Source organism: Alexandromys fortis, unplaced genomic scaffold, assembly GCF_014885135.2.
Source record: "Alexandromys fortis isolate MF-2015 unplaced genomic scaffold, M_Fortis_MF-2015_v1.1 scaffold_26, whole genome shotgun sequence".
Classification (NCBI taxonomy): Eukaryota; Metazoa; Chordata; class Mammalia; order Rodentia; family Cricetidae; genus Alexandromys; species Alexandromys fortis.
Window position 1 is genome coordinate 2,167,697 of NW_026067894.1, and position 27,235 is coordinate 2,194,931.

The 27,235-nt window shown below is 52.4% G+C and overlaps 1 protein-coding gene across 2 annotated transcripts in view; it reads left to right on the forward strand.

Moving 5' to 3' along the window:
• Positions 1-27,235, forward strand: part of Pax7 (paired box 7) — an 88,556-nt gene that overhangs the window by 22,543 nt on the left and 38,778 nt on the right. For both annotated transcript variants that reach the window (XM_050150988.1, XM_050150997.1), the window contains exon 5: positions 25,086-25,285. In XM_050150988.1, the coding sequence (XP_050006945.1) occupies positions 25,086-25,285 (200 nt within the window). The remainder of the gene's footprint in view (positions 1-25,085; positions 25,286-27,235) is intronic.

Sequence of the window (27,235 nt, forward strand, 5' to 3'; positions counted from 1 at the left end):
GTTTGAATCAAATTTCTCATTGGGGACTCAGTGGGGGAGGAGAGTCAGGCAGAAGGGGGGCCCACCAGGGTGGACTGCAAAAGGAGGGGGGCTGGCTGATAGAGAAACGGGTATCAGTGAGACCCAGGCACCCCAGGGCCACTCAGAGGCCCCTAGAGTCTGGCGTGGGACCCTGCTTCCCATTGAGAGGAGCCAGGGTCTATGCCTTCAGGCTGCCTTCTTCAGGAGGGTTCTGAGGCCTGTCAGCTGAAGTCTGGCGGCCTCTGCTAATTCATTTGACTCGGAAATCTCAACTTGACCAGGTTCCCCCTCCCCTCTTTAAAACAAACTCATTAAACTTGTCAACACTCATTAGGCCTGTAAAACATTGAACTGGAGCCGCTGGGGGAACTCGGAGAGGGTATGTGTTAGCTGTGTGTGAGCATCTGGGAGCGCGCACTCCGGAGCTGAGCCAGGCCCTGGGAGACTCAGCTCAGGCTTGGCCATGGGACCAGAAGTCACAACGGTTTGTTTTCTTGCATCTGCCGGTTATCAAAGGCAGAAAAACACTGGGAGTGAGGCCCCGGGAGCTCTAGAGTCGGAACTTCAATTGGAGTTTGCCTGTGACTGTCTGGTCTATCACAGTGGGACTTAGCTTGCTGGGCAAGCGCTCTACCACCAAGCTGCACCCCAATCTGAGCGGCTGCATTTCAGAGCCTGACTTTGGTAGCTGCTGTGATCTCCAGGAGCTCTTCCCCGGGAGCCTTAGTTGGAACTTCAGCTTCCGTGTTTGCAGGATTGCAGGAGAGCCTTTTCCTTTGAGCCTCAGTTTCCCCAAAGTTCAGTGAAGAAGCAAGGTTGTGGTGAGGAGTGGGTTGGCACAGGAGTAAAACCAGTGAGCTCTGTGGTCCCACAGGGACATTAGGAAGAGAATTTCTTTTTTGCCCCCGCCCCCACCTTATCTACCTGCCCTCCCCACCCCCACTCTCAGTCCCTTGCTACACAGTGTGGAACCCCTGGGAGTGCTGTCTGGATCCCAGTCCTTGAGTGAGAAGCATATGTGTTTGGAAGGGACCCTAATCTGAAGTCAGGAAAGCAGAAGCTTCCAGAAGAGAGTCTGAAGCCAAAGACAGAGGCCACAAGGGTTCTTCGAATAAGAAAGCAAGGGGAAACCATATTACAGGGTTGGGGGACTAATTCAGTCACAGAGTTCTTGCCTAGATGCAGGAGATGATTCTCAGCATGGTGGGGTGGGGGCGCAGAAAAGACAACGGAGAGCTAATTACTGGGTATCACCCCCGCCCGGCTTTTAAACATGCGCACAGGCTTTTAAACACTGCCTGTTGCAGAGGAACCCAAACCACTCAGGTTTACAAACTGCTGTTGGAGTCTCCTCTTGGGTTGCAGTCTGCAGAGTCCGGAGACAGCCTCCCTGCCTCCCTGGGTCTGCTCTCCAGCCGGCCAGGGAAGCAGCATCCAGCCGATGAATAGCCGTTTTGTCTGGGTCCCCTTTTAGGGTCTATGATGTGTTCTTTTTCCCTTTAAAGTGGGGTGTCTGCAGTCTCCGGCTCTTTCTCTCTCCCTTCCCCCTCCGCTCTCTTATTGAGAATACCCCCTTAAAAAAAAAAAAGGAGAGAGAGAGAGAGAGACACGCCAGCCTTCTGCTATTTTCCCCTCTCCTTGAAAATGAGAACATCAGCCATTGAAGTGGATTGATGAACTCTTCCAAAAAGTTTATTAAGAGAGGTTAGACAAAAGCCCCCGGGCCTGCAGGCAACTGAGCAGTCAGTATATAGACTGGGCCCTTTTGTCCCCCCAGGGCCGACGCTTGAATACCTCTCAATGGCCCTCTTCAGAGTGACAAGATCAAGCCAGACAACGGCTTGTTAAAAGGAACTGCTAGCCGTTTCTCTCTGCCTGGCGAAAAGCTGCGTCCCCCCACTTCGCTCCTGCATTAATGTACATCTGCACCCGCGGGAATAATCGGCTGGAATTCTGTTGGTTTTGTGTGGGTTTTTCTTTTCTCTTAAATACACCCTCCTCCTTCTCCTCCTCTGCCCTGCCCCCACCTGCCCCTCCCCTCGCCACCCCCTCCCTCCCCACAGCTGTCCTAGAGGCATATGTTACCCAGCTCTGCTGTCTACGTCCTGGGAATACCCCTGCTATTTCTGGAAAGGAAGGAAAGAACAGGGTGTGGGAGCCTCTGTCTCCTTGGTCCATCCTCCTGTGCGCCAGGGGATGGGCGCTAGGAACTTAGCTACATCATCAATCCTGTAGTTGGGGATCCTCTGTTCCCATGTATGGATGGAAATCCAGGCAGGTGAGTGGAAGTCTGGGATATTCCCCAGACCTGGTTAACTCAGTGTCTGGGTGTAAGAGCCCCTAGATATGGTAGGTTTCCCGCACAACAAGCTGGTGGTGAGAGCAGAGAAGCTGTTCTAAGGGACGGGGACAGCCAGATGCCTGACCCTAGGAAGCTAGGTGGGCGAGGCTGTGGGAGATTCATAGGAGTGGGACATGAGGGGAGGAGAAGTTGCCTAAAGAGGAATCATGGATGCTGACACTTCCAGGGGTGGAAACTGGACAGAGAAGCTTAACAAGGGTCAGATCTGCCCTCTTCAGCTGGACTGGACAGTGTACATGCGTGTATGGGCGTGCAAGCCTATGTCTATGTGTGTATACTTCGAATGCATTTTGTTCTGTCTGAATCCCGCAGCTCCAGAGTCAGGACACTGTGACAGGCAGGTGCTCAAAAAAAAAATGTTCCTTGCTTTTAGAACCTTCCTGAGATCTGGAGGGGCAGCTGCTGCTCCTGGGGACCGAAGCTCTTCCCTCCCAACCTCGGGACCACTGCCATCCCCTTCTGAGCAGTCCTCTCCTGGCAATGCTAGGGGAATTGACTATTCTCCCCTCAAGGATAGGGAAAGCGTGAAGGAGTAAAAGGGGTTGAGGCCACTGCCTGAGAAGAACCCACTCTGGCTCCTAATGACCCTCTCTGATAGCAAAAGGGTCTTTCAGTTTCCTCTTATTTGTGCAATGGAAACCACACCCCACCCCCAACCCCAGGCCATCTAGGCCTATGGATGGCCCAGAGGGCTCAGGTGAATCAGCTTAGTCTACTAGCAGGGCAGCCTCAGCCTCACCTCACTTTTGGTGTGGACCAGCACAGGTTCAAATCCTGCCCCTGCTGCTTGCCAACTGAGTCACTGTGACCCAAGTTTTCATGGCCAGCGGAAAGGAAAAGCTCCAAGAAAATGTTCAGGTTAAGACCAATGTTCAGGCATCCAGGCCAGCCCTGTCTCTGTTCTTGCCCAGCCGTTTTCATGTCTTCTGGCTTAAGGATAGGGTTGGGAGAAAGGAAATCCAGATGTGTGCATTCATATGTGCATGTATATGCATGTGTGCATGTGCATACTTGCATGCGTGTGTGTATGTGGGCATGAGTGGGGGAAGGTGATGGTACAGCCATTGTAACTGAAGAAATCTGCTTCACACCCTTGTCCACCCACTCCAGTGAAAAATAGCTATTTCACGGATGATTCAAGCCAAACTTCCCTGGAGGAAGGGTTCTGACCCATGACCCTTGTAACCTGTAGTTAGCACCTTCAAAAGCTCCTCCTAGCCCCAGAGAGCTGCCCTGAGCCAGCCCTAGAGAACAGGGCCATCAGCAAGCCAGGTCCTGAGCTCAGGAATCCTGAGTGAAAAGCCAGATGGGTCTGGGAGGAGCCTTCCTAGCCTGTGAGTAGTCACAGGGAACCTGGGGAGGTGGAGGGATGGAGGACTGGGCTTCTAGAGGGTGAGCAGGAGGTAGCGAGAGTTAGGGCAGCTGCCCCCACATGAGATCTCTCTTCTCCCTGGCTGTGTTGGTTTACCTGTAAAGTGGAGTGGCTTTGCCTTCCTTATGGGGTTTTGCAAGGATGCATGGATGCTGTGAAGATGGCAGCTACCACAGGCCTCGCCAGGAGTGAGGACTTGCCTGTGTTGGAGGGGGACAATGTGAAGGTCTGTGTCTAGGCATGGCAGAGGAAGGGACAGATACAGCAGTGAGGGTTGCAGTTATTAACCCAAGGGTGTGAGCTAATGGCATATCTTGCTTCATAGCTAGCAATGCCAGCCCCGTGCAAAAGCCAAGAACAGTGTAGACTCATCCCTGTCCCCAGGGACACCTGTTGTGATAGACAGGCAAATGTGTCCCTTCTTATCCTATATAAGATGTCTCATGTTGGACAGGTGATTGGATGGGTTTCTCCATCTCTCTGTCTCTGTCTGTCTGGTTGGCTGGAATTTTGAGACATGGTCTCATTTTGTGGCCTCCTGCCTGTTCAGACTCACCCTGTAATCCAGACTGGTACAGAAGTCCCAATCTTCCTATCTCAGCCTCTCAAGTGCCAGGATGGCAGGCATGAGTTGCCATTTTGTTTGCTTTTGTCCTGATTTTCTCCAATTGCATTTGCCATGGATCTCTGCAGACTTTCAGATCTCCGGACTGGGGGGGGGGGGGGGAGTTCATCTGGTAAGAGCTTGCTATGCAAGCGTGAGGACCTGAGTTCAAATCCCAAGTGTCCATGACTGTTCACATCTGTAACCCCGGTGCTGTGAGGGAGGTGCCACGGTGGAGGCAGGAGGATTGCTGGGTCTCTGGTCTAGCTCCAGATTTAGTGAGAGACTCTGTCTCAAGGAAATGAAGTGGAGATTGGTAGAACAAGATACGGACATCTTCCTGTGGTCTCTGCACAAGTGTGCACACATGTATACATCACACACACACATATACGCATGGGGGGGGAGAAATTGATTCTGATCTCTGCTCCCATCTCCTGCTTCTTGCCCCAGGCTTGCCTTTGTCCTAGCCATATCTCTTTAATGGAACCTCTATTCTCCTTCATCTTTCAGGTAGGAAGGTAAGGGCTGGGGGAGGAGTCTGTCCTCACCGCCCTTCCAGGTCTCTTTGGAAGCTGGCACTGGGCAGACTCCTATCTTAGCTCAGCCCTTGCTCTGCTCTGCCACCTCAGGCAAGCACCACCTATGTGGATGGGAGTGAGTTTGCCACCTCACAGTGGGAGGAGCCACACACTGAGTTCCTGACCTGGCACACAGTGGACCCTTAGAACATAAGTGCTAGTGTCCAGGAGGCCCCGGGGCCCACATGGGCTTCCTGGCTGCGCACAGAGCCTGGGCTCCCACAGCCTGGACAGCCTTTGAAGGTCAGTGCAGCCCTTTATTACCACAATTAATCATCCAGGGACAATGGTGCTGTCATGCCCTCAGCCTGGCCTTCAAGGGGCAGGGGTGGATGGAGGGCACCCGAGGGGGGTTTAAGCAGCTGCCCATTTGTTTAGGGGTATAGAACATTTTGCTGGTTTGTGCTGCAGCCCCATGTTGGAACTAAAGAGTGTTCCTAGGGAGGGGTGGTAGTCAACCTGAATCTAGAGGGAGACTTGCTCTTTTTGATACGCAACTTGTTTCTCGGATTGTGCCAGCATCCTTTGAGGTCCGTTCAGGGGCTGGGTGACAGCTGTGGGTAGCCAGTGGCTAGGGATGCCACCTTTCAAGGTTGGCTAAGGAAGACAGGGAGCTTTGGTGTGTCCGGGCCCATGATGAACATTCCACAGTGTGAGACTTGAGTCAGGTAGAGTACCAGCACCCCAGGGATGTGCTGGGGACACTTACTGGTGGCATCCAATTACAAGCCTTTGGGAAGGTTAGGGTTTAACTTCCACCTTCCTTCTGCTCACCATTCATTCATTCATCACCCATCCATTCATTCATTCGTCACCCACTCATCCGTTCAGTCTTTGTCCTGCCATTCCTTCCTTCCTTTCTTCCTTCCTTCCTTCCTTCCTTCCTTCCTTCCTTCCTTCCTTCACCACATATTCATCATCCATTCATCATTTGTTCATTACTCATTCCGTATTAGCCATTAATTTGCATAATTCACCATTCACTCCTTTACCCTGTGAAACTGCAGCTTCAGGTCAGACTTCTGCCTGGAATTTAAGCAGAAGAAATCTGGGTCTTAACGTCTACAAAAATTGTATTGACTTTTCTGATTGCAAGAATCACTTGCTCCTTGTAGAAAGAAATTGGTCAAAGTGCATAGAAAGTTTGATATTCTAGATGTTTCTCTCTGATGAAGTGTACTTATCTCTGCCATTGTGTCCTCTCACAATGGGACAGTGCGGTGACCCTGTTGGAATCTTACCTAGATGACGGTGTGCCTAGGACAGTGTTTGCTGGAAGCTTGGGACTTGAATCAGCTCTCTTTTCTACTGTGTGGGTCTCGGGGATCAAACTCGGCTCAGCAGACTTGGCAGCAAGTACCTTTACCCACTGGGCCATCTCAGACCTCCCTCAGCTCTCTCTCTATTTTTTATTTTGAGACAGGTTCTTACTAACTTGCCCAGGCTAGCCTTGAACTCACTCTATAGTCCAGGCTGGCCTTAAACTTGTGATCCTCCTGACTCTGACTTCTAAATGGCTTGGATGACAATCGGTAGCCACTAGATCCTTTAATGGTTTGGAGAGCCCTGAAAAACTCCCTAATCATCAGACCCCTCTAGATGTTAGCTACGGAAACATCCAGACCGTCTCACTTTTCACAGGGGGAGACAGTGTCCTCGGGAGAGTTACCTGACTGTCCCTAGGTAATGTAGCTCACTGGTGTCAAACCGAGGGCAGAACCAGTCTTCTGAGACTGTGGTGATTGTGACAGGAAAGGAAAGGAAAATGAAGGCAGGGAGGATGACAGTGGCAATGGCTGGCGATGGCCAGGGTGTTTGTGCTCTAGAGGTGAGGGCCAAGATTGAAGATACCACAGTGTTCAATTGTGGCTTCGAACTTCACAGTTTACCAAGTTTCTTCAAGGCTAAGTGTGCATAACCTTTGTGGAGGAACCTTGGCACCCTCTTTTACAATAAGAAAACATGAGGCTCCAAGGGTAATATCAGCCGCTCGGAGCACACAGTAAGTGATGGAATATCAGGTCTGGGTGGCCTAAGGACTTGGAAACCCTAAGTCCTCCCCCACCCCCATTGGTGAGACACTAAAGAGTGAAGGAACTCCTGGCCCTGAAGCCTCTTCCAGACAGAGGGCAGTGAGCCCCGAGTGAGTAGAGAGGCCATCCCTGGACATCAGTGATTATGAGCAAGGCAGGATTCATAGTGGTCCCTTTCGGGCTCTATTCAAGTTGAATTCTATTCAGCTGAATTCAAGTTCCAAACTGAATCTGTTGTTTGTCTGTGGAGAAAATGGCATTGTTTCTCTGTGTTCCCATATTCCTAGGTGTAGTGCACATTTCTTTATAGTACTTGAGAGAGGAGATGACCTCTTGTAGGCAGCCAGTCTCGTCACAGTGTAACGACCTAAGTGTTGCTGTCAGGCTGACTGGCTAGGGGAGGGTTTGGCAGGGTCTCTGCTCTCAGTTTTGGGTCACTGGCAACATATCCATAACTTGTATCATTTATCCATGGATGACCAGAAGTGGTCAAGGTGGGATCAGGTAGGCTCGTGCCTGGGGCTGGAGAGATGGGGTGTGCGTGGGCTCTGCTGTGGAAATGGTCCCGTTCTGAAGAAGAGCAAGAACTGTGACACTTTTTCCCCAAAGCACAACAGTCAGACCAGCTTCAAAGTAATGGCTTGATTACTTCAAACTGTTCTGCAGCCTGCCCTGTGGCTCAATCCTGACATCTTAGCAGCCGTGATGGGAGGCAGAATGACACATTTCATGTTGGCCTGTTCCAAATAGTATAAACCTGTTTCATAACCGAACAACAGAATCTAAAATAAACTAGGCACAGTGGCATGTGTCTGTCATCGTAGAACTTGGGAGGAGGAGGCAGGAATATTAAGAGTTCAAGACCAGTTTTGGCTACGAGACCCTGTTCTCAAACACCCAGAATTAGGTAAAATAAACTCAAAATGAAATCAGCTAAAAAGAAATTAGTTAGGTCAGGTGGTAGCAGCACACACCTTTAATCCCGGCACTCAGGAGGCAGAGGCAGGTGAATCTCTGTGAGTTCGAGGCCAACCTGGTCTGCAGAGTGAGTTCCGGGACAGGTTCCAAAGCTACACAGAGAAACACTGTCTCAAAAAAAAAAACAAAAAAAAAAAAAAAAAAAAAAGGAAGGAAGGAAGGAAGGAAGGAAGGAAGGAAGGAAGGAAGGAAGGAAGGGGAAAAATAGTTTTAAAAAGGTAAAATAATTCTGTATTCCAGGATGAAAGCCAAGACCAACACAATGTCTGTTCACATGCCTCCGGCTCCCAAAGCAGTTGTCAGGAGGAAGACTGGCCCATGTTCTGCCTCTACCCTAGAATGGCCAGCACATGAGTGGACACACCCCAGGTGCCACAGTTCTCTGTAGGTGTAATGTCACAGGGACCAAGGGGCTCTTGCTGCTGCTGCCTCAACCTCCAGTGTGACTCAAGGCCCAACTGGCCTGTGACCGTGGGAAAGACTTGGGGTAGAAGGGCCAGTGAGGCCACCACAGAAAGCGTCTGGCCATTTCTCAAGCCAGGCACCTCCCTGGTCCCTGGCAAGGTCCTTGGGGTCCCACCTCTCACCCAGGTAGTGTGAGGCAATCCTTCACCTAAAGACAGGCTTTGAAAGTTAGTTATTTGAAGCAAGGCAGCCAAGGCCCGTGGGGCCTCTTGGAGTGCTGGAAGCAAACAGATTGTTGGCAAGTACTGGATCTAAGGAAACAGGATTGAATTTCCCCTCACCTCACCTAGGGAAAATCCACACTGCCTGTTGGTGAACTTGGCTGAGACGCTTAAAGGGTAGGGGCCTTTTATGGTTATTGAGGAAGCCTCAGAGATGCTCTTGAGACCTCCCCCTTGCCCCCATTCCCATCCTTGACAGCTGTTTCAGGGTTTAGAGCTACCAAGGTTGGCTGGTTCTTCCTTTAGTGTGACTTTCCTTCAGATAAAAAAAATAAAAAGAAGACAGCTGAGCTAAGGAGACAGATCTAAGCCCTGACCCTTCCACAGAAAGCTGTGAGTACCTCCTGCTGTAACTGTGAAATGGAGGAGGGGCCAGAACACTCAGGTTAGAAGGGCTGGGTGGTGGTGGTGGTGCACGGCTTGAATGCCAGCAGAGGCACGCAGATGTCTGTGAGTTCGAGGCCAGCCTGGTCTATATAGTGAATTCTAGGACAGCTAGAGCTACATAGAGAGACCCTGTCAGAAATAAAAAAAGAAAGAAAAGTTCCTGGCCACAGGGAACACACTATAGATAAGAGGAAGAGCTAGGGAGAAAGGTGTTGATGGGCTTCACCTGAGCCCTTCTCAGAGCCTCTGGATGGATAGTAGCCTAGTCTGGCTGTGTGTCCAAGGATGACCTTGAACTTCTAATCCTATTGAGTTCAGCTCCCAGTACTAGAGTAAAATCTAATCACACCCAGCTCAGCGGGGCTGGGGACCAAACCCACCATGCCCTGCCTACTGGGCAATCAGGCTACCAAATGAAGATGCCCTTTGCCCCAGAAGCCATTCATGACTAGAGCCCAGGAGCCCCAACTTCATCTTGTGGGTCTGAGAGACACAGATGCAGGGTGTGAGGCCAGATGCAGAGATCTGAGCCCCTCCTATTTAGTGTCTACACGTTCTGCTGCGGTGGGTGGGGGAGGGGTGGCAAGTGGAGGATTTTGGAACGGACTCTACACACTGCCCCAGTTCCTACCCGGGGCCTTGGGTATACTGTCCCCTTCAGCTGGGGTCCCCGGTGCCAATGCGGAACTTCCTCCAGCCCAGTGAGCCCAAACAACCCAGAGTGGGCTCGGGTAGTTGTTTAAAAGCTCCCAGGGAAGGCTAGGGATAGAGCTAAGTCAGTGGAGTGTTCCCCTAGAATGTACAGAGTCCTCAGTTAGAGTCCCCAATGCTGCACCAGACAGGGCACAGGGCATGGTGACACACGCCAGTAAACTCAGCCCTCAAGAGGGCGAGGTTGGGAGAGCACAAGTTCAGGATCATCCTCTGCTACATAGTGAGTTTGAGGCTCTAGCCTGGGCTACAGGAGAACCTAACTTGCTTCCCCATACCAAAAAAAAAAAAGGCTCACAGGTGATTTCAACCCTCCTCCCCCCCAGGCTCAACAGGAACACTATGAACAGTCCAGCAGCCGTAGTAATGGCTTCTGTTTCTGAAGCACCAATCAGGTGCCCACACCTTTGCATGCCTTTATACAGGTTCTTCTCTGGAGCAGACCACCCCCCACACACAACACACCAGGAGGGTTGCCTTTGTCCTGCTTTGGGACGCTGGGGCGTGTCTGCAGCTGGAGCAGGCCCTGGGCTCATGCCTGTTGGGACATATCTAGGCAACCTTCAGCAAACAGTGACTCAGCCACTTGGCTATAGATAAGTCTCTTCCTCAGCTAGTCCCAGCTTCCTCAGGTTTCTCCCCAACATGTCAGGGCCCAGGAGGATGTGGCAAGCTCTTGTGTCGGTTTTCCCAAGAGGCCCTGGTAGGGGCTGGGGGCTGAGAGACTGGGAACCCTTCTCTCTTTAACCCTTCTGTCCTAGATGCCCCTGGTCCCTGGAGCAGGGGAGCCCAGTTTGGTGGGACAACACTTTGCTCCTGGCACTGGGACACGGAGTCTCTCCTTTTCCCTCTCTCTTGTTTCCAGGTCTAGGACACCCTCACTGGGAGTAGGGTAGCCCTGCTTCTAGGCTCCCAGGCAGAGAGCAGAAGGAAGCCACCATGCTTTAGAGCTAGTGATGGGTGAACTTAGGACTTAGTGAAAAGTAGCCACAGAGGGGACGCTAGACTCCTTCATTGTCTTCTAGGGCATCCCGTCCTTCACCCCGCTCTTCAGTGACGTGCTCTGAGCACATCCAGGAGTCTCTGGGAACAAATGGAGTGGCGGAGGGCCTGATGCCAGTCCTTAGCTCCTTCAGTCACCTGATGTGTGACTTCTCGTGAGTTCCATTCCCTCTCTGGAGATCATTCTTCTCACCAGTAAGGCAATGGGACTCACCAGTAAGGCAATGTGGAAGGAGGCGTGAAGCAAGTAGACGGAGCGCCTCTGCGGACAGCAGCCCTGGGCTCGGCCCCATAGTCATCCTGGAAGTTCCGTCACAACTGAAGGTAGCTTTGCTTCCATGGGCTGCTTCATCTTAAATGTAGCTGAGAGATCTGACTCTTTGTGATAGATAGTTAAACAGAAAGGGCTCTTCTGCAGATGCCTCTACAACACCTGGGGCACGGGAGCTGCCTTCCCCATGCCCTCACGGCCACTGATGGGGTGGCACTGCCATTCAGAGCCTGGGCCTCTCACACGGACATGATGGTGTCTACCTGCAAGGATTAAATGAGATACTAGGTACCTGGAGCTTGGTGGGTAAAGAGGCTCAGTCATTGCAAAAGCCAATTATCTCCACGGGTGTGGTTGAGTCTGTCTCCCTTTGCCCAACCCTGTCTTGAGAGCAGGACAGGAGAGTTTGGCAGCCCAAGAATGTGACACATAGACTTGTGTGGCCTTTGGTGACCCTGCTCAAGTACCCGGACATCCTGGGTGCCCAGGCTCTACCTCCCACCTGTGTTCTACCCCACTCCTTTAGCCCATGACTGTGGGTCCCCCTAAGCGGAGTCTGCTTCCTCCACAAGCTCTCCTTCCACCCGCTTGTATCCCCTGGATCAGAATTCTCCACCCCTAATTACTGAAGCCCCTGGACTCATGATCCCGATCCTGGCAACACCTACCCACCCCCACACCACCTCCCACCACCCCACCCCACCCCATCCCCACCAGGCATCCAATCATTTGTCTATTCTCCTATCTGAAGGAAGTCTTACTAGCCAGCTTTTGGGGACTGGAGGGTGGTGCTGACCAGGGAAGGCCTTGGGCTGTGCAGACGGAAGCCCTGGCCCGTGGGGATACTCTCCACCCGGCTCCTGAGCCCATCAGGCCCCACTTAAGAGGATGTCCCTCATGTGGAGGGCCCGTCCGGCTGGAGATGCCTTCAGAAATGGAAATGTGGGCCATTTGTTTGTGATTTACTCCCTGACCCTTAACGGGAACCCGATGGGACCAATAAAGGCTCCCAGCGTGCCCAGTGCCCAGCCTCAGGAAGGCTGGAGCCCATCCAGTTCTAGAGGCAAAAAGCATCTCAAAGTGGAGCCGACTTCTCTGCTCCCACCTCAGGCCACCCTAACTACTCACCGTGGCTCCCTAAACTTTTGAAAGATCCCTCACTGTTTCCCCCAGATCAACCTCGGGCCCCTAGCTTTTCCACGCTGGGGGCAGGAGGCAGAGGATTTGGCTTGAGAGGTGTGGAGGGGATGTGGACCAGGGTGAGAATATTCTGAGCACAAGGTGGGTAGAGCGGGAGCCGGAATGGAGAAGAAAATCCAGCTTTCAATTTCCCTCAAGAGAAAAGCAAGCTCGCAAGAGACAGAATAATTTTCCAGCGTGCCGGCCATAAGGACAACCTCCTTGAGAAGTAGCGAGTTATTAACGAGGAGAAAGAAAGGCAATTGTGAACCCTCTTTGCCTTTAGCAGAACTGTACAAAACCGCTTATTCCCAAGGGGAATCTAATTAGAGGGTAGGGGCCAGGTTGGGGAGGGATAGAGGCCAAGGTTGAGCTGGGCGGCCCCAGTGACTAGTTCAGGAGGAGGGCCGTGTGGAGGAAAGCCTTCATTCATAGCGCCACAGAGAGTCCCGGGGACCTGGATGCGAATCCAGCAGCTTGGCTTTGCCAAAACTATAGCAGAGAAAATAGTTGGGCTTGCTAGTTCATGCCTGCCACCCCAAGGCTTGGGAGGTTGGGACAGGAGGGTTGTCAAGAGTTTGAGGCTGGGACTGGGCTGCACAGTGAGGTGCCTTGTGTTTAGATATTGTTTTGTCAATGACTCCCCATGCAATCAAAAAGGAGTTTGAACTCCTGATCCTCCTGTTCCAGTTTGCATGGTGGTGCTGAGGATTGAACCCAGGACCTCACACATGCTAGGCAAGCACTCAGGCAACTGAGCTGCGTCTCCAAGATGCATAGTGAGCTTCAGGCCAGTGTGGGTACAGAGTAAAACCTTGTCCCAAGAAGGAAAGTCAAGGAACATCCCCCGAGTTACACACCTGTGCCTGGCTGACCCAGGTCTGGCAGTGCCGGTGAGGCCGTCCCCATTGGTCCCGCCACCCATGGCATCTACTACCATATGTGTCCTTGTTCAGGATGCTTCGTCCGTTATCGTCAAATGCAGCCTCAGTCCACAGAGACAGAGTCATCTGCATCAGCCCGAGTGCGTTCTGCAGTTTCCATGGTCTGTTCAATGCCCTCGGTTCACGAAGGGCGAGATGACCAGAGGTCTGGGTTTATGTCCCGCCTCAGCCACTAGTAGCTGTGTGCTCTTGGGTAAGTCCCAGCCCCTCCCTCACTCTCAGCTTTAGAATGAGGTTGGCCTTGGTGCCCACAGGGTCCTGACACAGTTATAGGTACACAGCTTGACACCTGCGGGGCATATCGGCCGCCCAGTTTCAGTTTGTCTTCACATAGTAGCCACCAGCTCTCTCTCGCCCTCTGCCCGCAGCTCCTTCAGTGAGAGCATTTTGTCCATGTTCAAAATACCCAGAAGTAAGGATTTTGTCCACTGAGAACCTGTATGTATTTGGAGTTTGCCACCTCCTGGTATCTTAATGCCGCTTCCCTACAATGGCTGGCCACGTTGCTTGTTTGAACAAGATTCAGCTGCCTGAGCTCAGAATAGTAATCGCCACAGGTTGCAAGTAACAGATTTATCTGTCTGTCTGTCTATATTATCTGAGACATATCAACCTAGAAATGGAATAGACAACAGGGGCAGGTTGGATTTCAAGTCCCTCAGCAGCCCATTTACAGAGCTGTTTAACTCTAGTGAGAATCCAGGGGATGTGAGATCCCTAGGTCAAGGGGACTATTCGGCAATCATGATGAAGACACCCTGTTTGCAGGGGGACAGGAGAGGATTGAACATCTGGGTACAAATGAGGACCGGATGGATGGTCTACATGTTGGTTTCCAGGGCTTAGGTCCTCAGCCCTCTTGGAGCAGTCAGCAGGGACCAGGCAGGTGGCTGGTGCCACATAAATCAATCTCTAATGAGATTCTTGTGCAAGGAGATGCTAACAGACTGGCCAACAATCACACTGGCTTAAATAGCAAACTGCCGTGGGCATCTGCTGGGGCCTCGCAAGTTAGGGCGCCCATCTAGATATGGAGGATCATTCATTCACTCACTCATTCATTCATTCAATCATGACCGTAGGCCACCTCCTCTCCTGGGCATCAGGAGTAAAGCAATGAGCAAAACAGAAATGAATATACATTGTCAGTCTGTGACGACATACACTCCTGTGGGTTCTCCAAATCGTTGAACCACAGAGTTGGTGTGGGATAGGTACAGTTCTGGCTTCAGCATTTTTAGAGCCTCTTTTGATTGGATGACAGTTATTTGCCCTGGAAAATATTAGGGATGCTTCTGATTGCAGAACACAAAGGGGAAGTGAGGGGTGGGGGGGGTGAAGAGTGGGGACTTAGGTCAGAGCCTAGATGGAGAGGAGGGGGCGTATCCAGAAAGGGGAGCCTGTAGGCTGGGGTCTGTGGGACATGGTTAAGAGAGCTGGGGACAGCCAAGAGTCCTGTGGTGCAGGCAGGGTCACATCAGGTGGCAGGAGCAGGCTTAGGGTGGTTTTCAGGCTCTCTGGTCCTCTCCACCATCACAGAGGGGAGGAAAGCTGTAAGTCTCCATGGCCCTACCCTCTCTGCAGTGCAGACAGCCTTGTCTTGTGGGTTGCTGCAGAGCCCTGTCCCTGAGTGGCTCTCAAAGCTGACAGTGACCAGCCCTCCCAGGTGACACTGGGGAGGGATCTAGGCTACAAATATGCCTTCTTAGGCACCACTCATAGACCCACAAGGTGATCCCCACATGGGAAGCTTGGTTGGGGGGGCGTTGTTGCTGCACAGCCTGCTGGCTGGATGTAGTCCTAGCTCTGGGGGTCTTCCCCAGCTTTTAACCCAGACTTTGCATCTTACCACCGGCTCAGATCTCCTCGCCTTTCTGAGTGTTCCCCAAGGAGTCCTGATTGCCCTGTCCATACGTAGACTGAAGATTCTAATGACCTCATGAGCTGCTGGGACATCTCAGATCAAAGCTGGCCCTTAATCAACAGCCACCTCCTTCCCTCTGTTGTGCCATTAGGGACAGACAGGAAGCACAGAAGGCAGTCAGCTGGCTGCTCAACAGGCCCACACTGTCACTTCTGCAAATCAGTTTCCTCAGCTCTAAAAATGAGTATCCCCCACTCAGAGCATCAGAGAGGTCGGATGTAAGGATCCATACGAAGATGTGAGCACCCAGAGGGACTGTCTAACCTCACCCCTTCTTAGCAGGAAGAGGCAGGATCATGGGGACATTGCACCTGGTCCCAGTGGCACAGTGTGTCAGAGCCAGCTGCCCACGCCCTACTGACTACGTCCCCTGGTGTCACTCTTTGGGTCCTCACAGCCAGGCAGCTCCAAGGGAGCTCAGCTCCAGTTCTAGGTTTATCTTTCTCTTCCAAGCATTGCCGCTTTCCCAGGATGGGGTGGGAGAAGACTGGCAAAGGCCAGGGGCATAGACAGAAGTTCTGAGTCTCCCTTGCCCCGATAGGGGCAAGACACAGCTCCCACTCTCTCAGCTGCCAACCAGTACTGCAGTATCGGGACCTGGTTTCAGGCCAGCGTCTGCTCTGGACCAAGCCTTGCAGGGCAGGGGCGTCTGCCGACGGTAAGACGCAACTGTAATTAAGAAATAAGCCGCCTCGCCCAGCACCTCCACAATCATTTGGCTAAGTAACTAGCATGGTCCAATGCCTCAGAAATCACCATTAGAGTACGCTCCTTATGGCCATAAAATTTCTCGTTTTCTGCCTCTCGTCAGCCTCCCCCGCCATTTTCGCCTTGCTTTATTTACACATTCGTCCTCAAACAATGGCAATAAACTCTTTCCCAGAGTGTTGCAAATCAGAAATTTGTCCACATTTTTCCACCACCTTCCACTGTGGCCCTGCTCTGCCTGGGAACAGCCCAGCCAGGCCAGCTGGAGAGGGCTGGGCAGCCTGGATTGATGGAGGGTTGTCTCCACCCCCACCTCCACCTCTGCCACGGAAGAGGTTGTTGGAGAGAAGGCAGGAGGGGAGGGGGCAGATTCAGAGGAGAGAGGCCAGTGACCAGCAGGATGCAAGGGGCCTCTAGGACTAGGAGGAGAGAGACAGAGACAGAGACAGAGACAGAGACAGAGAGACAGAGATAGACGGGGGAAGGGGAGGGAAGGGGAAGGGAGAGGAGTGAAAGCCTACCCCTTCCATCCTCTTGAGAGGAAGAAGGTTTAGGAAAAAGATAAAACAGAGTTGGTCCCAGACAGCTTGTGAGGGAAAAGCCCTTCATGTCCCATGCAGAAAACATGATTTTAGGGTGTCCTTTGACCCACACAGATCCCTCCTCCCGTAACTTAATATCCAGACCCCTTCTGGAACTTCAACTCCCACTGATCTGCAGTCCTTTCTAGGGTAACAGTCAGCCCTACTGTGTGCTGAGCACACTGTCCCGGGGCTTTGCTGAGTGATGAATAAATCCCAGTTTCAATTCCCAGCACTCACACAGTGGCTAACAACTGTCTGTAACTCTAGTTCCAGGGGATCTGATGCTTTTTCCACAGGCATTGAACACATGTGGAACACATGCATACATGTAGACAAAACTCAAGCACATTAAAAAAAAAAAAAACTAAAGGCGCATTTGTAAAACTGTGCATAGGGCCAGAGACGTAGCTCAGGTGCTTGTCTAGCATACAGGAAGCCCTGGGTTCCATCCCCAGCAATGCATAAACCAGGTGGGCTGGGACGTGCCTCTAGTTTAGCACTTGTGTCTCAAGTGTTTGGGTGTGAGTGTGAATATGTCATTGCAGAAGCCCCACAACTCACCCAGATAAGGGGACTATACTCTTATCCATGGGAATGTTCACAGAAAAGTCTGTGGCTTCTGTATTTAGCTGGTGGCTGCAGACTCGTCCATTCTATTTTTGAGACAGGGTCTCATTAGATAGCAGTGGCTGACTTTGAACTCACTACGTAGCCCAGGCTGGCCTCGAACTCACAGAGATCCACCTACCTCTGCCTCCTGAGTGATGGGACTAAAGGCACAAGTAACACTCCTGGGGCTAGAGCCTGAGGCTGCCAGTCTTTTCTACCAAGCGAGATGAAAAGAAGGGTCTGGGATGGTGGCTCCCTGAGTTGGTCACCTCGGACTCTGTCACACACAGGTCTGGAAGCTCAGCCTGGGATTCCATTTCCTCACAGCAGTTTCCCTCTGCTTAGCTTCTCTCCACACTGTCATCAGTGATCCTTGTCATCAATGACAAGTCCAGCAGTATCCGTGGCCTGAGCCACCAACTCTGGTTCCTCCCATTTCCCTGGCGCCCTTGTCAGCTTTGGTTGCGTTGATTGACCATACTCTCTCAGAACTAAGAAGGCAAGAAATGGTGTCCTGGGCTCTACTCTACCCAACACTGGCTGTTGCTCTCTTTGATTGACTAATGCCAATTTTAAACATTGTTTATTAATATAGGTAGTTGGAATCAGCCAATTATTGGAATAACCCAAGGAAGGGACAGGGAGATGGCTCAGTTGGGAAAACACTTGCTTTGCCGGCAGGGGGACTCGAGTTTGAGCCCCAGGAACCACGTAAAAAGCCAGGCGCTGTGACACACGCTTGTAATCTCAGCGCTGAGGAGGTTGAGACAGGCACATCCCTGGAAACCCGCTGGCCAACCAGCCTGGACTACTCATCGAGTTCCAGGCCAATCAGAGACCCTGTCTCAAACAAAAAGTGGGAAGTGCCTGAGGAATGATTGCCACATTTCCTCATGCCCACTGCCCCCCCCCGCCCCCGCAAGTGCATGAACCTCTGAGTGTGACATACATTGAAATAACCCAAGGAAGAAGAGGACAAAACAGTGTTCTTAATGCCACAGTTAGAGTGGAAAGTTTTGGAGTTCAGCTCCAGTTAGGGCAGGTTTGCTCCTGTCTACAAGGTGCTCAGATTCTCCCATACATCTGTCACACCTCCCCACACACCACGTTAGCCACATGGAACAACAGGTTAAAGAGACTGAGTCGGAAAGGTCCCCAGGACCCTTGACCTTCTGCCTTCAGGCAGATAAACCATAGTTTTGAACTCTGCACCCAGACGCAACCCTGGTGAAGGCGTTTCCCACGTAGGACACCTGACTCCCACACATGACATATGCTTGGTTCCCAGGTCAGTGCGGGAGAAAGAACACTAGGTCCACCCTGGAAAACATGCCTGAATTCTGATAACACAGTAGTGTCCAAGCAGGGTTACTTCCTTCTTCCTGGATCCGCCCCTTCCTGTCAGGAATGTATAGACAGCGCCCTCTAATGCCCAAGGACAGTACTGAGCTCTTAGCACAGGATCATGTTCAAACTTGTCCCACATGGACCCCAAGTTTTCTGATACAAATGATCCCTCCCAGAGAAACCAGGTCTTGAAAAAATAAATAAATAAATAAATAAATAAATAAATAAAACAAAAACAAATAAACAAAAATAAATGATCCCTCCAAGGCTCAGAATTTGAAAGTACAATCTCAAGGAGACTGGGGACTTCCTACCTGAGAAGGAGTTTTGTGGAGTTGTGGGTAGAAGTGAGATCAACCCCAGCATTCCCAGAGAGGCTACTTCTTGTCTCTTGTTGGATTAGGAGATTGAAACATCAAAAGACTGGGGGTCCGGGATCCTGTTTGCATCTGCCCCTCACCAGTGCCCCCACCTCTGGAGGAACCTCTAAGGAAGCGAGGGTTCTAACAGCCTGCTGTCTGGTTCTGGGTCACAGGGGTCCTTCAGACCTGAGGGGGTGGGTATCCTACCCTCTGACAGACCAGAGTCCCCTGGAGAAGTAGGAGCTAGCCCTGCTGGACTGGTGCATTTCACACACCTCTCTAGACATGGGGTAGATCTCACAGAGCTCCTGGGCTAGCCTGGGCTCAGGCTGTAGAAGAGCCGAGGAGGAGAAGCATCACCACCACCACCACTGCCTTCTTGACTGTGGCTGTGGGCACATCCCCCAGACTCACTGGAAAAGTTGGGTCCCCAGTATGAGATGGCTGTTTTGCCCAATTCCAGCCTTCCTGGGCCTGGCTAGTTAGCCACAGGCTTCATGAGTGAACCAGGCCAGGGGGCCATGATGAGACAGAGGGCACAGTCCAGGGTGGGTGGAAAGGGCAGACTTGGGCAGGACAGAGGGCTGGGGCCTGAAGCTGAGTTGCTTGGTGCTAGGCTGAGTGCTAAAGATGAATATGGGTAGAAGAAGTAGGCAGGATTGGGGTGCTGGGATAGAAGAGATGGGCGGGAATGGGGTGCTGGGATAGAAAAGGTGGACAGGAATGGGGTGCTGGGATAGAAGAAAGGCAGGATTGGGGTGCTTCATCTCTTGTCAGGAGTCCCCCAGTCTCTGAATCACATAAGGCCAGTTCCTGCAGACTAGCCTGGCCTGTGAACACCTGGTGAGCCAGTTACGGCTGAGCACTTTGCACAGAGGGAACGAAAGGACAGGCCACCACTAGGCTGGCGGACCCCAGCTGAGCTGTAAATGACTTTTCCATTTGCAGAGGCCTGCGCCCAGGCCTGCTTGGTATTCAGGGACACCGGGCCCACACTCGCCAGCTCTCGGCTCTGCCCGAATTACTTGATTAAAACGCATATCAACTATTATGTGATTCGTTTCTCAGCCACAGCTCCACACTAGGGCCTATGTTAAACTGTAATAACATGGAGGGGAGGAGGAGGGAGAGGGTGCAGGGAGTGGGGCTGGGAGGGCTTCTGTGTTGGGGTGCAGAGTGGAGACCCTCCCTGTGCTTCTTGGCTAGTGTTGGCTTACACTGCCTGGGGGTGAGGAGGCCTTGGGAGGTGTGTAGCTTCAAAAACCATCACTACCGGCTCAGGACTTCTCCAGCCATCAAGAGGAGGGAAAGGTTGGGGAAGGAGGAGCAGCCACTGGGATTTCAAGATCATGGCGGGGGGGGGGGGGGGGGGGGGGCTTCTCAGAGAAGCTGTCATGGCAGGTGTCCACCACCAGGTGTGAAGCCAGGGTCCTTGGCTTTTGGTCCAGCCTCACTGCTCCAGGGCACCACTGGGCACCTGTGAAATGGGCCAACCTCGTCTTCTGGCATTCCAACTGATCAGAACAATGATTTTGTGTTAGCAGTGTGAAGGGTCTGCAGCCGCCTGCATGGCAGTGGGTGCGGCAGGATGCCAGACTTCAAAAGGCACTTGAGATTGCTCTGCCGGGCTGTGAGAATTGGTGCTGCTATCCTGAGTGCCTGCTGTCTGCCAGGCACCATCTGTATCATAGGCAAGGTGGACCTGCTGGCCTAGCAGAAGACCCATACACAGACATGGATGGCCACTGTCTCCAGAGACTTAAGACATGACTGCGTATGTGTGTGTTGGAGGATGGGATGTACGTAGGGACCAGACATGGATCTTGGTGCTGTTTCCCCAGGAGCTGTCTACTGGGGCAGGGTATCTCACTAGGACCTAGGGCTGACCAGTTGAGCTGGGATAGCTGGCCAGTGACCTCCAGAGATTCATTTGTTTCTGCCTCTCCTGTGCTGAGATTACAGGTGAACACCTCTCCCTGGCTCTTTATGTGGTAGCTGGGGATTGAACTCAGGTCTTCACACTTGTGCAGTGAGCACTTGGCCACGAAGTCATCTCCCAGCCCTTCATCCCTGTTTTCTGATGGTTGAGACTTAAGACCCCCCTGCCTCAAAGTGGTGCTGAAAACTACCTGGTCTGGCTCCTTGATGGAAGATCACCCACTGTGAGGGCTTTTACTGGATAAGCAGGCTCTGTCCCACAGCAAGGACATGGCTAGAGGCAGAGGCAGGAGGTGGCCCTACATAAGTGATGAGCCTAATTGGGAGCCTTGTATATGGGAGTGTAGAGTCTGGACACACGGAAGATAGATGGTTAGTAGATTCACTGGTTTTACCGAGACTTCTTGGCATAGCCCAGTACTTGGTGATGGCTTCCTGGGATGGGATGGACTCTAGCAAAAGACCCCAAAGAAGGCAGAGGCAGAAGCAGTGTGGCTGGGGAGGTTTTGGTAACCAACCCCAGTGACTGTCCAGTCTTCATTTGTCTTTCACTGTCAGCCTGAGCTAGGCTATCCTGGGATAGGTTATCCTTGTCTCCCGCCATCAGACTGGGCGAGGCTATCCTGGGCTAAGCTATTCTGTGATAGGCTATCCTTGTCTCCCACCATCAGCCTGAGCTAAGCTATCCTGGGATAGGCTATCCTGGGCTTTGACAAACCCAACATCTCTGGTCCCTGAACTGTCCTCAGATTTCCCTGGCTTTTGCAGGGAAATCTTGATGTCTGATGTCTGTCTGTCCATGCACACATTCGCTGGATACAGTGCTTCCCATCTTGGACTAGGAAGTCCCAGCACAGGAATGATGCCTCCTTCATCAGACTGGAAACTTCCTAAGATAGACTGTTTCTCCCCATAAGATTGAAGGCCCCAACTTAGAGACAATTCTTCCTTGCTTGGCATGGGCCTCCTGTTCCTCTAAGCAGAGAACCCAGAGAGGGCTCCTTACTGTCCCTTTCCTTTTAAATTGGTGCCTGGTTCAGTTGTGTCCCCCAGCTGCAGGGAAGGAGGAAGGTAGGGGTAACAACTGACCAGGATCCGCTCCCTCCTGCCTACCCCAAATCTGCCGATTATTTAATGAGTGCTTTTCCATGTCTGTTTTCCCCACAATCCCTCTCCCCAGGCCCGATGCCCAGGCTACCAACTTTCCCCACCCAGAGGACTCAGCTGCGTCTGCAGGGCTACCAGCACACTTAGTCTTGTTGATTAATCTAACTCAGAAGGTGAAGGGTTCCTAGGGGTAAAGAAGTGGGGACTGAGAGAGTGGGGTACAAGGAACTGAATAAAGGGCACTAAGGGGTGACATAGAGGCTCTTCGTGTCCCTTCTCTAGTCTCTCTGCTCCTCCCCTCCCCCCTTTTCTATCATCTTTACTATCATCATAATAATGACAATCCTACCTGTGCACTTTCTGTCCCAAATCACCCCCTGTCTACTTTGTTCTGTTCCCTATGCTATTGGGGTAGGGGTGGGTATGCACGAATTTATTTCATCCTCTCTTTCCAACTGAGAAAGACAAGAGAGGAGGCCACTCTTCAAAGATGCACAAAAGAGAATGTCAGAGACCTGGGTCCAGTTCTCAGGTCCCAACTGGACCAGAGTTGTCCCAGGAGTCCTCAGACACCCAAACTATCTCCCAACTACACCTCTCCGCAGGAATGAAGAAACTTAGACTTTGGGCTGTATAGCCTCCTTCGAGTAACTCCAAACCTTATTTGGCCCTATTTTTAAAGGACTCAATAGAGCAGGCATCACAGCTCTGTCAAATGAGGCTGCATAGAGAAGGCTGCAGGTCCCCTGGGATGGGTTAGAGAGTTGGAAACTGAAGTCACAAGTAGGCTGAAGCTTTGGTCCTCTTAAGCACTCTTTGGATCTTTGTGGGCAGTGGGAAAGACAGGGTCTCCTCAGTATCCAGAGGGTTGTTATGGCAATGCTTCATCCCAGAGGACCAGTTCTCTCAAACAGCAGGAGCCTGTGGGCTCTGCTTTGCTGTCCTCAGTTTGGGCTTGGGTTTGGTGCCTCGAGATGCACAAAGCTCCACGGGTCCTGGCTTACTAAGGAGGGGAGGGGCAGGGAGTCAGGGAGGAAGTCAATGGTCTGTTCAGAAGGCTGCAGTCTGAAAGCAGGGGGGAAAGGGTGAGGGAGGGGCAAGAGTCTGGCCATGGTACAGCACCTTGGGTTTCAGCCCTCAGCAGGCAAGATGGTCTCTACCCACAATTTTGTTCCTGACAGTCCTGATTGCCATCTACCTAGCCAGTGTCTGAGTTCTGAATCCAGGGTAACGTGGAGGAATATTCCCTGGAGCCTGATCTTGTCATGCCTGTTTGCTCCCCTGACTTAACTGCTCTCCTAGTCCCAATCAGGACACTGAGATCACTGGTGTGTCTGGCTCTGAGCCCAGTGTAGGCTGGGAAGGGAACCCCAGGGTGCCATGTGTGCTGGGAAGGGAGCCCCAGGGTGCCATGTGTGCCCACCTTTGATGCTCTCATCAGAGCTAGGGTGGATGGGCAGCTGGCAAGCTGTCTAGAGAAGGGCAGAGGAAGGGTTGACTCTGACTTTATGTGGCTACCCTTTGGCTCTCTGACCATGGAGTATAGTGTCACAATTAGACACAGCCTGGCAGTGGTCGTTAAATTACAGAGATGAGTCCCCAGTGAACAAGATAAAGTGGTAGAGGGAAGAGGTGGGGAGGAATCCGGCCCAAGTCAGGGCATTGGCCAAGACCCTTCCCCTCCCTATGCCGCCTGTCTCGTGGCTGTGGACGCAGCCCTTTGGCAAAATGATCTCTGTACTTTTGACTCACGGGGCCTTTGGCACCCCTCTTTCCTCAGCCTGACATGACTTCAAAATTGCTGTTTTGTTGTTGTTATTGTTGTTGTTGTTGTTGTTCTCAATGTGTTGTGAGTCGGGGGGGGGTAGGGGGAAGGGCCTAGACTCTTGTGTAGCCAATCCCAGGGGCATCTGAGTGTGTGCTGGTGTGTAGGTCAGAGAGGAGAGTATAGACTAACTGCAGTGTAGACACTTGCCCAGAGACTTTGGACACTTCAGCCTGCCTTTCTGTGACTGTTTCTCCATTGAGAGTGTAAGCAGGCGGCCTCCGAGTCTCTCTAGCTTGCCCTAGACTGAACGCTCTAGGCACAGAGTCTAGGTGCCCCCCCCCCTTGTGTGCTTGGCCTCTACAGAAGCATGGTAGGTGCTCAGTAAATGGTCCGTAAATGAATGAATGAGTGAGAGAATGGATGGACAAATGGACAGAAAATCTCCATAGATCCCAATGGCATAGCAAAGTACAGGGAAAGATGAAGGAAGGGTAAAAAGAGGGAGAGACAGGACTGGTTCAGTGGCTTCTCATCGGCTCCACCAGGCCAGAGAAGGGCAGGAGGCTCAGGGCCGCTGGTGGGGATGCAAGACCAGCTCTGTTCCCCAGGTCTTAGCCCCAACTGCTGGAACAACTGAGCAAGGGAGTTTTTGATTTTTTGTTTTTCTGTTTTTTCGAGACAGAGTTTCTCTGTGTAGCTTTGGCTGTCCTGAAACTTGCTCTGTAGATCAGGCTGGCCTTGAACTCACAGAGATCTACCTGCCGCTGCCTCCCCAGTGCTGGGATTAAAGGAGCGAGCCACCACTGCCTGGCTGATCAAGCCATTTCTGCAGTCCCCTCCACAGCTAGACTCAGAGCTCAGCCGGCCTGTTAGCCCCTTCCTGAATAAGGCTGGCCCCAGACTCCCGCATGCATGCAAACACACACTCATGCACACACATACATACTCACACGCGTGCGTGAGCGTGCACACACACACATGTACACACATGTGAGACCAAAGCCTTTACCTTGCATGTTTTCCCGAAAGGTGGACTTGCTCCATGCTTACTGGTTTATGCTTTCATACTTTGCTTAAAGACAGGCTTACTGACAATGCCATAAAACACAACCAACCACTCCTGCCTCAGAGCTTATCATCCTTTGAGGAATTTTCAAAATTTATTTTACATTTATTTATTTTGGAGGAGGGGTTTGTGCATACTTGCAAGTGGGTTCTCTCCCTTCACCATATGGTTTCCAGGGACTTGAACTCTGGGTTCCGGGTAGTGTTTGCGCCACCTTTACCCCCAGAGCCATCTCGATGGCACCCATCCCTTGAGTTTTGAGAGATGTATTTCATCAAGTCTTATGTCAGGGGCATCTGTGTCGGTGAAGATAATCAAAGTGCCCAGCTGGAGGGGACTGGCTTTAAAAGCAGGGGAATGGTTGGGCAGGAGTGTTTCCCCAGTCTCCCGGGCTGGGCATGGAGGTTATCTCCCATCCTTCGTTGCTAAGCCCTGATGTGGTAAGCAGCCTTTTTCCTTTAGGAGAGACTGGATCCCCAGGGCAGTGTTCAGAGAAAAACATAGGCATGACCCCGTGCCCACTGTGTGCGCCCGGTTGTAGGGAACCGCCTGGACGAGGGCTCAGATGTGGAGTCAGAACCCGACCTCCCGCTGAAGCGCAAGCAGCGTCGCAGCCGGACCACATTCACTGCCGAGCAGCTGGAGGAACTGGAAAAGGCTTTCGAGAGGACCCACTACCCGGACATCTATACCCGAGAGGAGCTGGCGCAGAGGACCAAACTCACGGAGGCACGCGTCCAGGTAAGGAGAATTGGGTGCTTGCTGGAGGCCGAGGATAAGGTGGAGAAAGTACTGAGGGCAAGTCCCAAGTGCAGTGCTTGCTCCAGGGGTTTTGGAGCCAGAGACTGGGGTTGCGGGGGGGGGGGGGGGGGGGGGGGGGGGGGGGTAGTTGTGGGCAGGTCCCGAGTGCAGTGCTTGCTCCAGGGGTTTGCGGCGGCGGGTGATCCTGGGCTCAGGGGCATAGTATCGCACTCAGCAGGAAGCACGAGTCAGTTGATTGATTTATAGATTGACGGAGAGGTGGAGAGTCCAAAGGGGAGGAGGGACACAGCGGGAGATGAGAAGAAAGAAGAAAAGGAAGAGGGAGAACGGGAAGGGAAGTGGGAGGAGAGGAGAAGGGGGAGGAGAGGAGAAAGAGTAGTCAGTCAGAGAAGAGGGCGGGCACTGTCTCCAAACCTCCCTGGGAGGAGGGCAATTTCCCAGGAGGCCTGTCTTCCTCAGGCAGGGAATGAGTTTCCCATCGCTAGAAGAATGCAAGATATGTTCTGGGCCCGAAACACCTGAAGTACAAAGTTCCTAATCAATGGGTCTGGTGATGGGCTGAGTGAGGTTCAGGTCTGCATGGGGGGGGGGGCAGGGGGGGAGGGGCAGCCCACCTCATCCTCCCGGCTGAGCACTGGGGATCTCTTCTGTAGAGCATAGACTAGACTCATCTCTCTGCACCTGCCTGGAGAGGGCTAAGACTATGGAGGAGTTTGGGGGATGGCAGGGTGACTTGATGAGTGGCTTGTCCTGGACTGTCACCTTCAAGTCCAGAGGGGCCACCTCAAACCATGTCATCCCGAGAAGTGGCGCTCCTCAGCGACCTCGTGGCTGCCAGCCCCGATGTTGAAGGAGATGGAGCCTCAGGCTCGCACTCAGATTGGGATGGCCACCCCCCCCCCAGCCTACGTCAGAGGCTGGAGCTCAGAGAGGTGGACCATGGGACACAGAGCTAGACTGTGGCAGCTTGGCCTGGCTGACACAGAAGCTTCCATTCTTTCTGTACCCAAGAGAAGGAGGCTGACCCCGAAGATGGAATTAGAAAGCAATAAGGAAAGTCCTAGAAGAAACTGGCCTTAAACCCTCCAGGAGCTGGCAAATCTTCCTTCACTCTCCAACCCTCAAGGGGAAGAGGGCAGGCCAAGGCAGCCAGCTCATCTCATCCATCCCCTCCCCTCCTGGTGACACTGGAGCTGCAGACTGCCTTCCCGCTCTGCTTGATCCTTGCAACAGCTGTTGTCCTGGGCACAATCCTCCCAGCCTTCTCAGAGCCTCGTTCTCAGAGCCTCGTTCTCAGAGCCTCGTCTGGCAGCCTCTTGGCCTCCCACCACCCAGAGCCTGGCAGCTTCTCAGAAAAGTCCCTGGCCATCAGGACAGTGCTTTCGTTGGCCCAAGGAACAGAGAAACAGGTGTCACTCAAGGTCCAAAGAGGGAGGGGTCTGGGAACGGAGGAGGCCAAGCCTTGACAAACCACGGAAAGGCCACCAGCCATTGCTTCGCTGGGTCTCTCTCCTCTCAGTGGCTGTGAGCTCCCTGGGTAGGACAGTGCAGAGAGGAAGAACCAAAACCAAAATTTTAGAGAGGCTGACCCCAAATCTGAAGTGGTAGCCCTAAGGGAGGAGTCTAGAAGCGTCCAGACACTTAGAAGTCCTGGAGGTGGGACAAGAACTCACAGGACATGCACTCAAGTCCAACAGAAGGGTCTGTAGGGAGAGGCCCCAGGTGGAAAGCCTCCATCCCCACCACTGAGCAGCTGAGCCCTCTTCAGCAGCTCAGCCTCCTCCTCCAAATGAGCTCAGGAGCTCAGGGTTGGAGCTCAGTGGTCACCCAGACTCCTTTGGGTTCTGAGGCCTTATTGGTATCACGATACCCAGTGAGGAGATGAGACCCCTGTAGATGGAAGTGTTCCCCAAAACCACAACATCCATG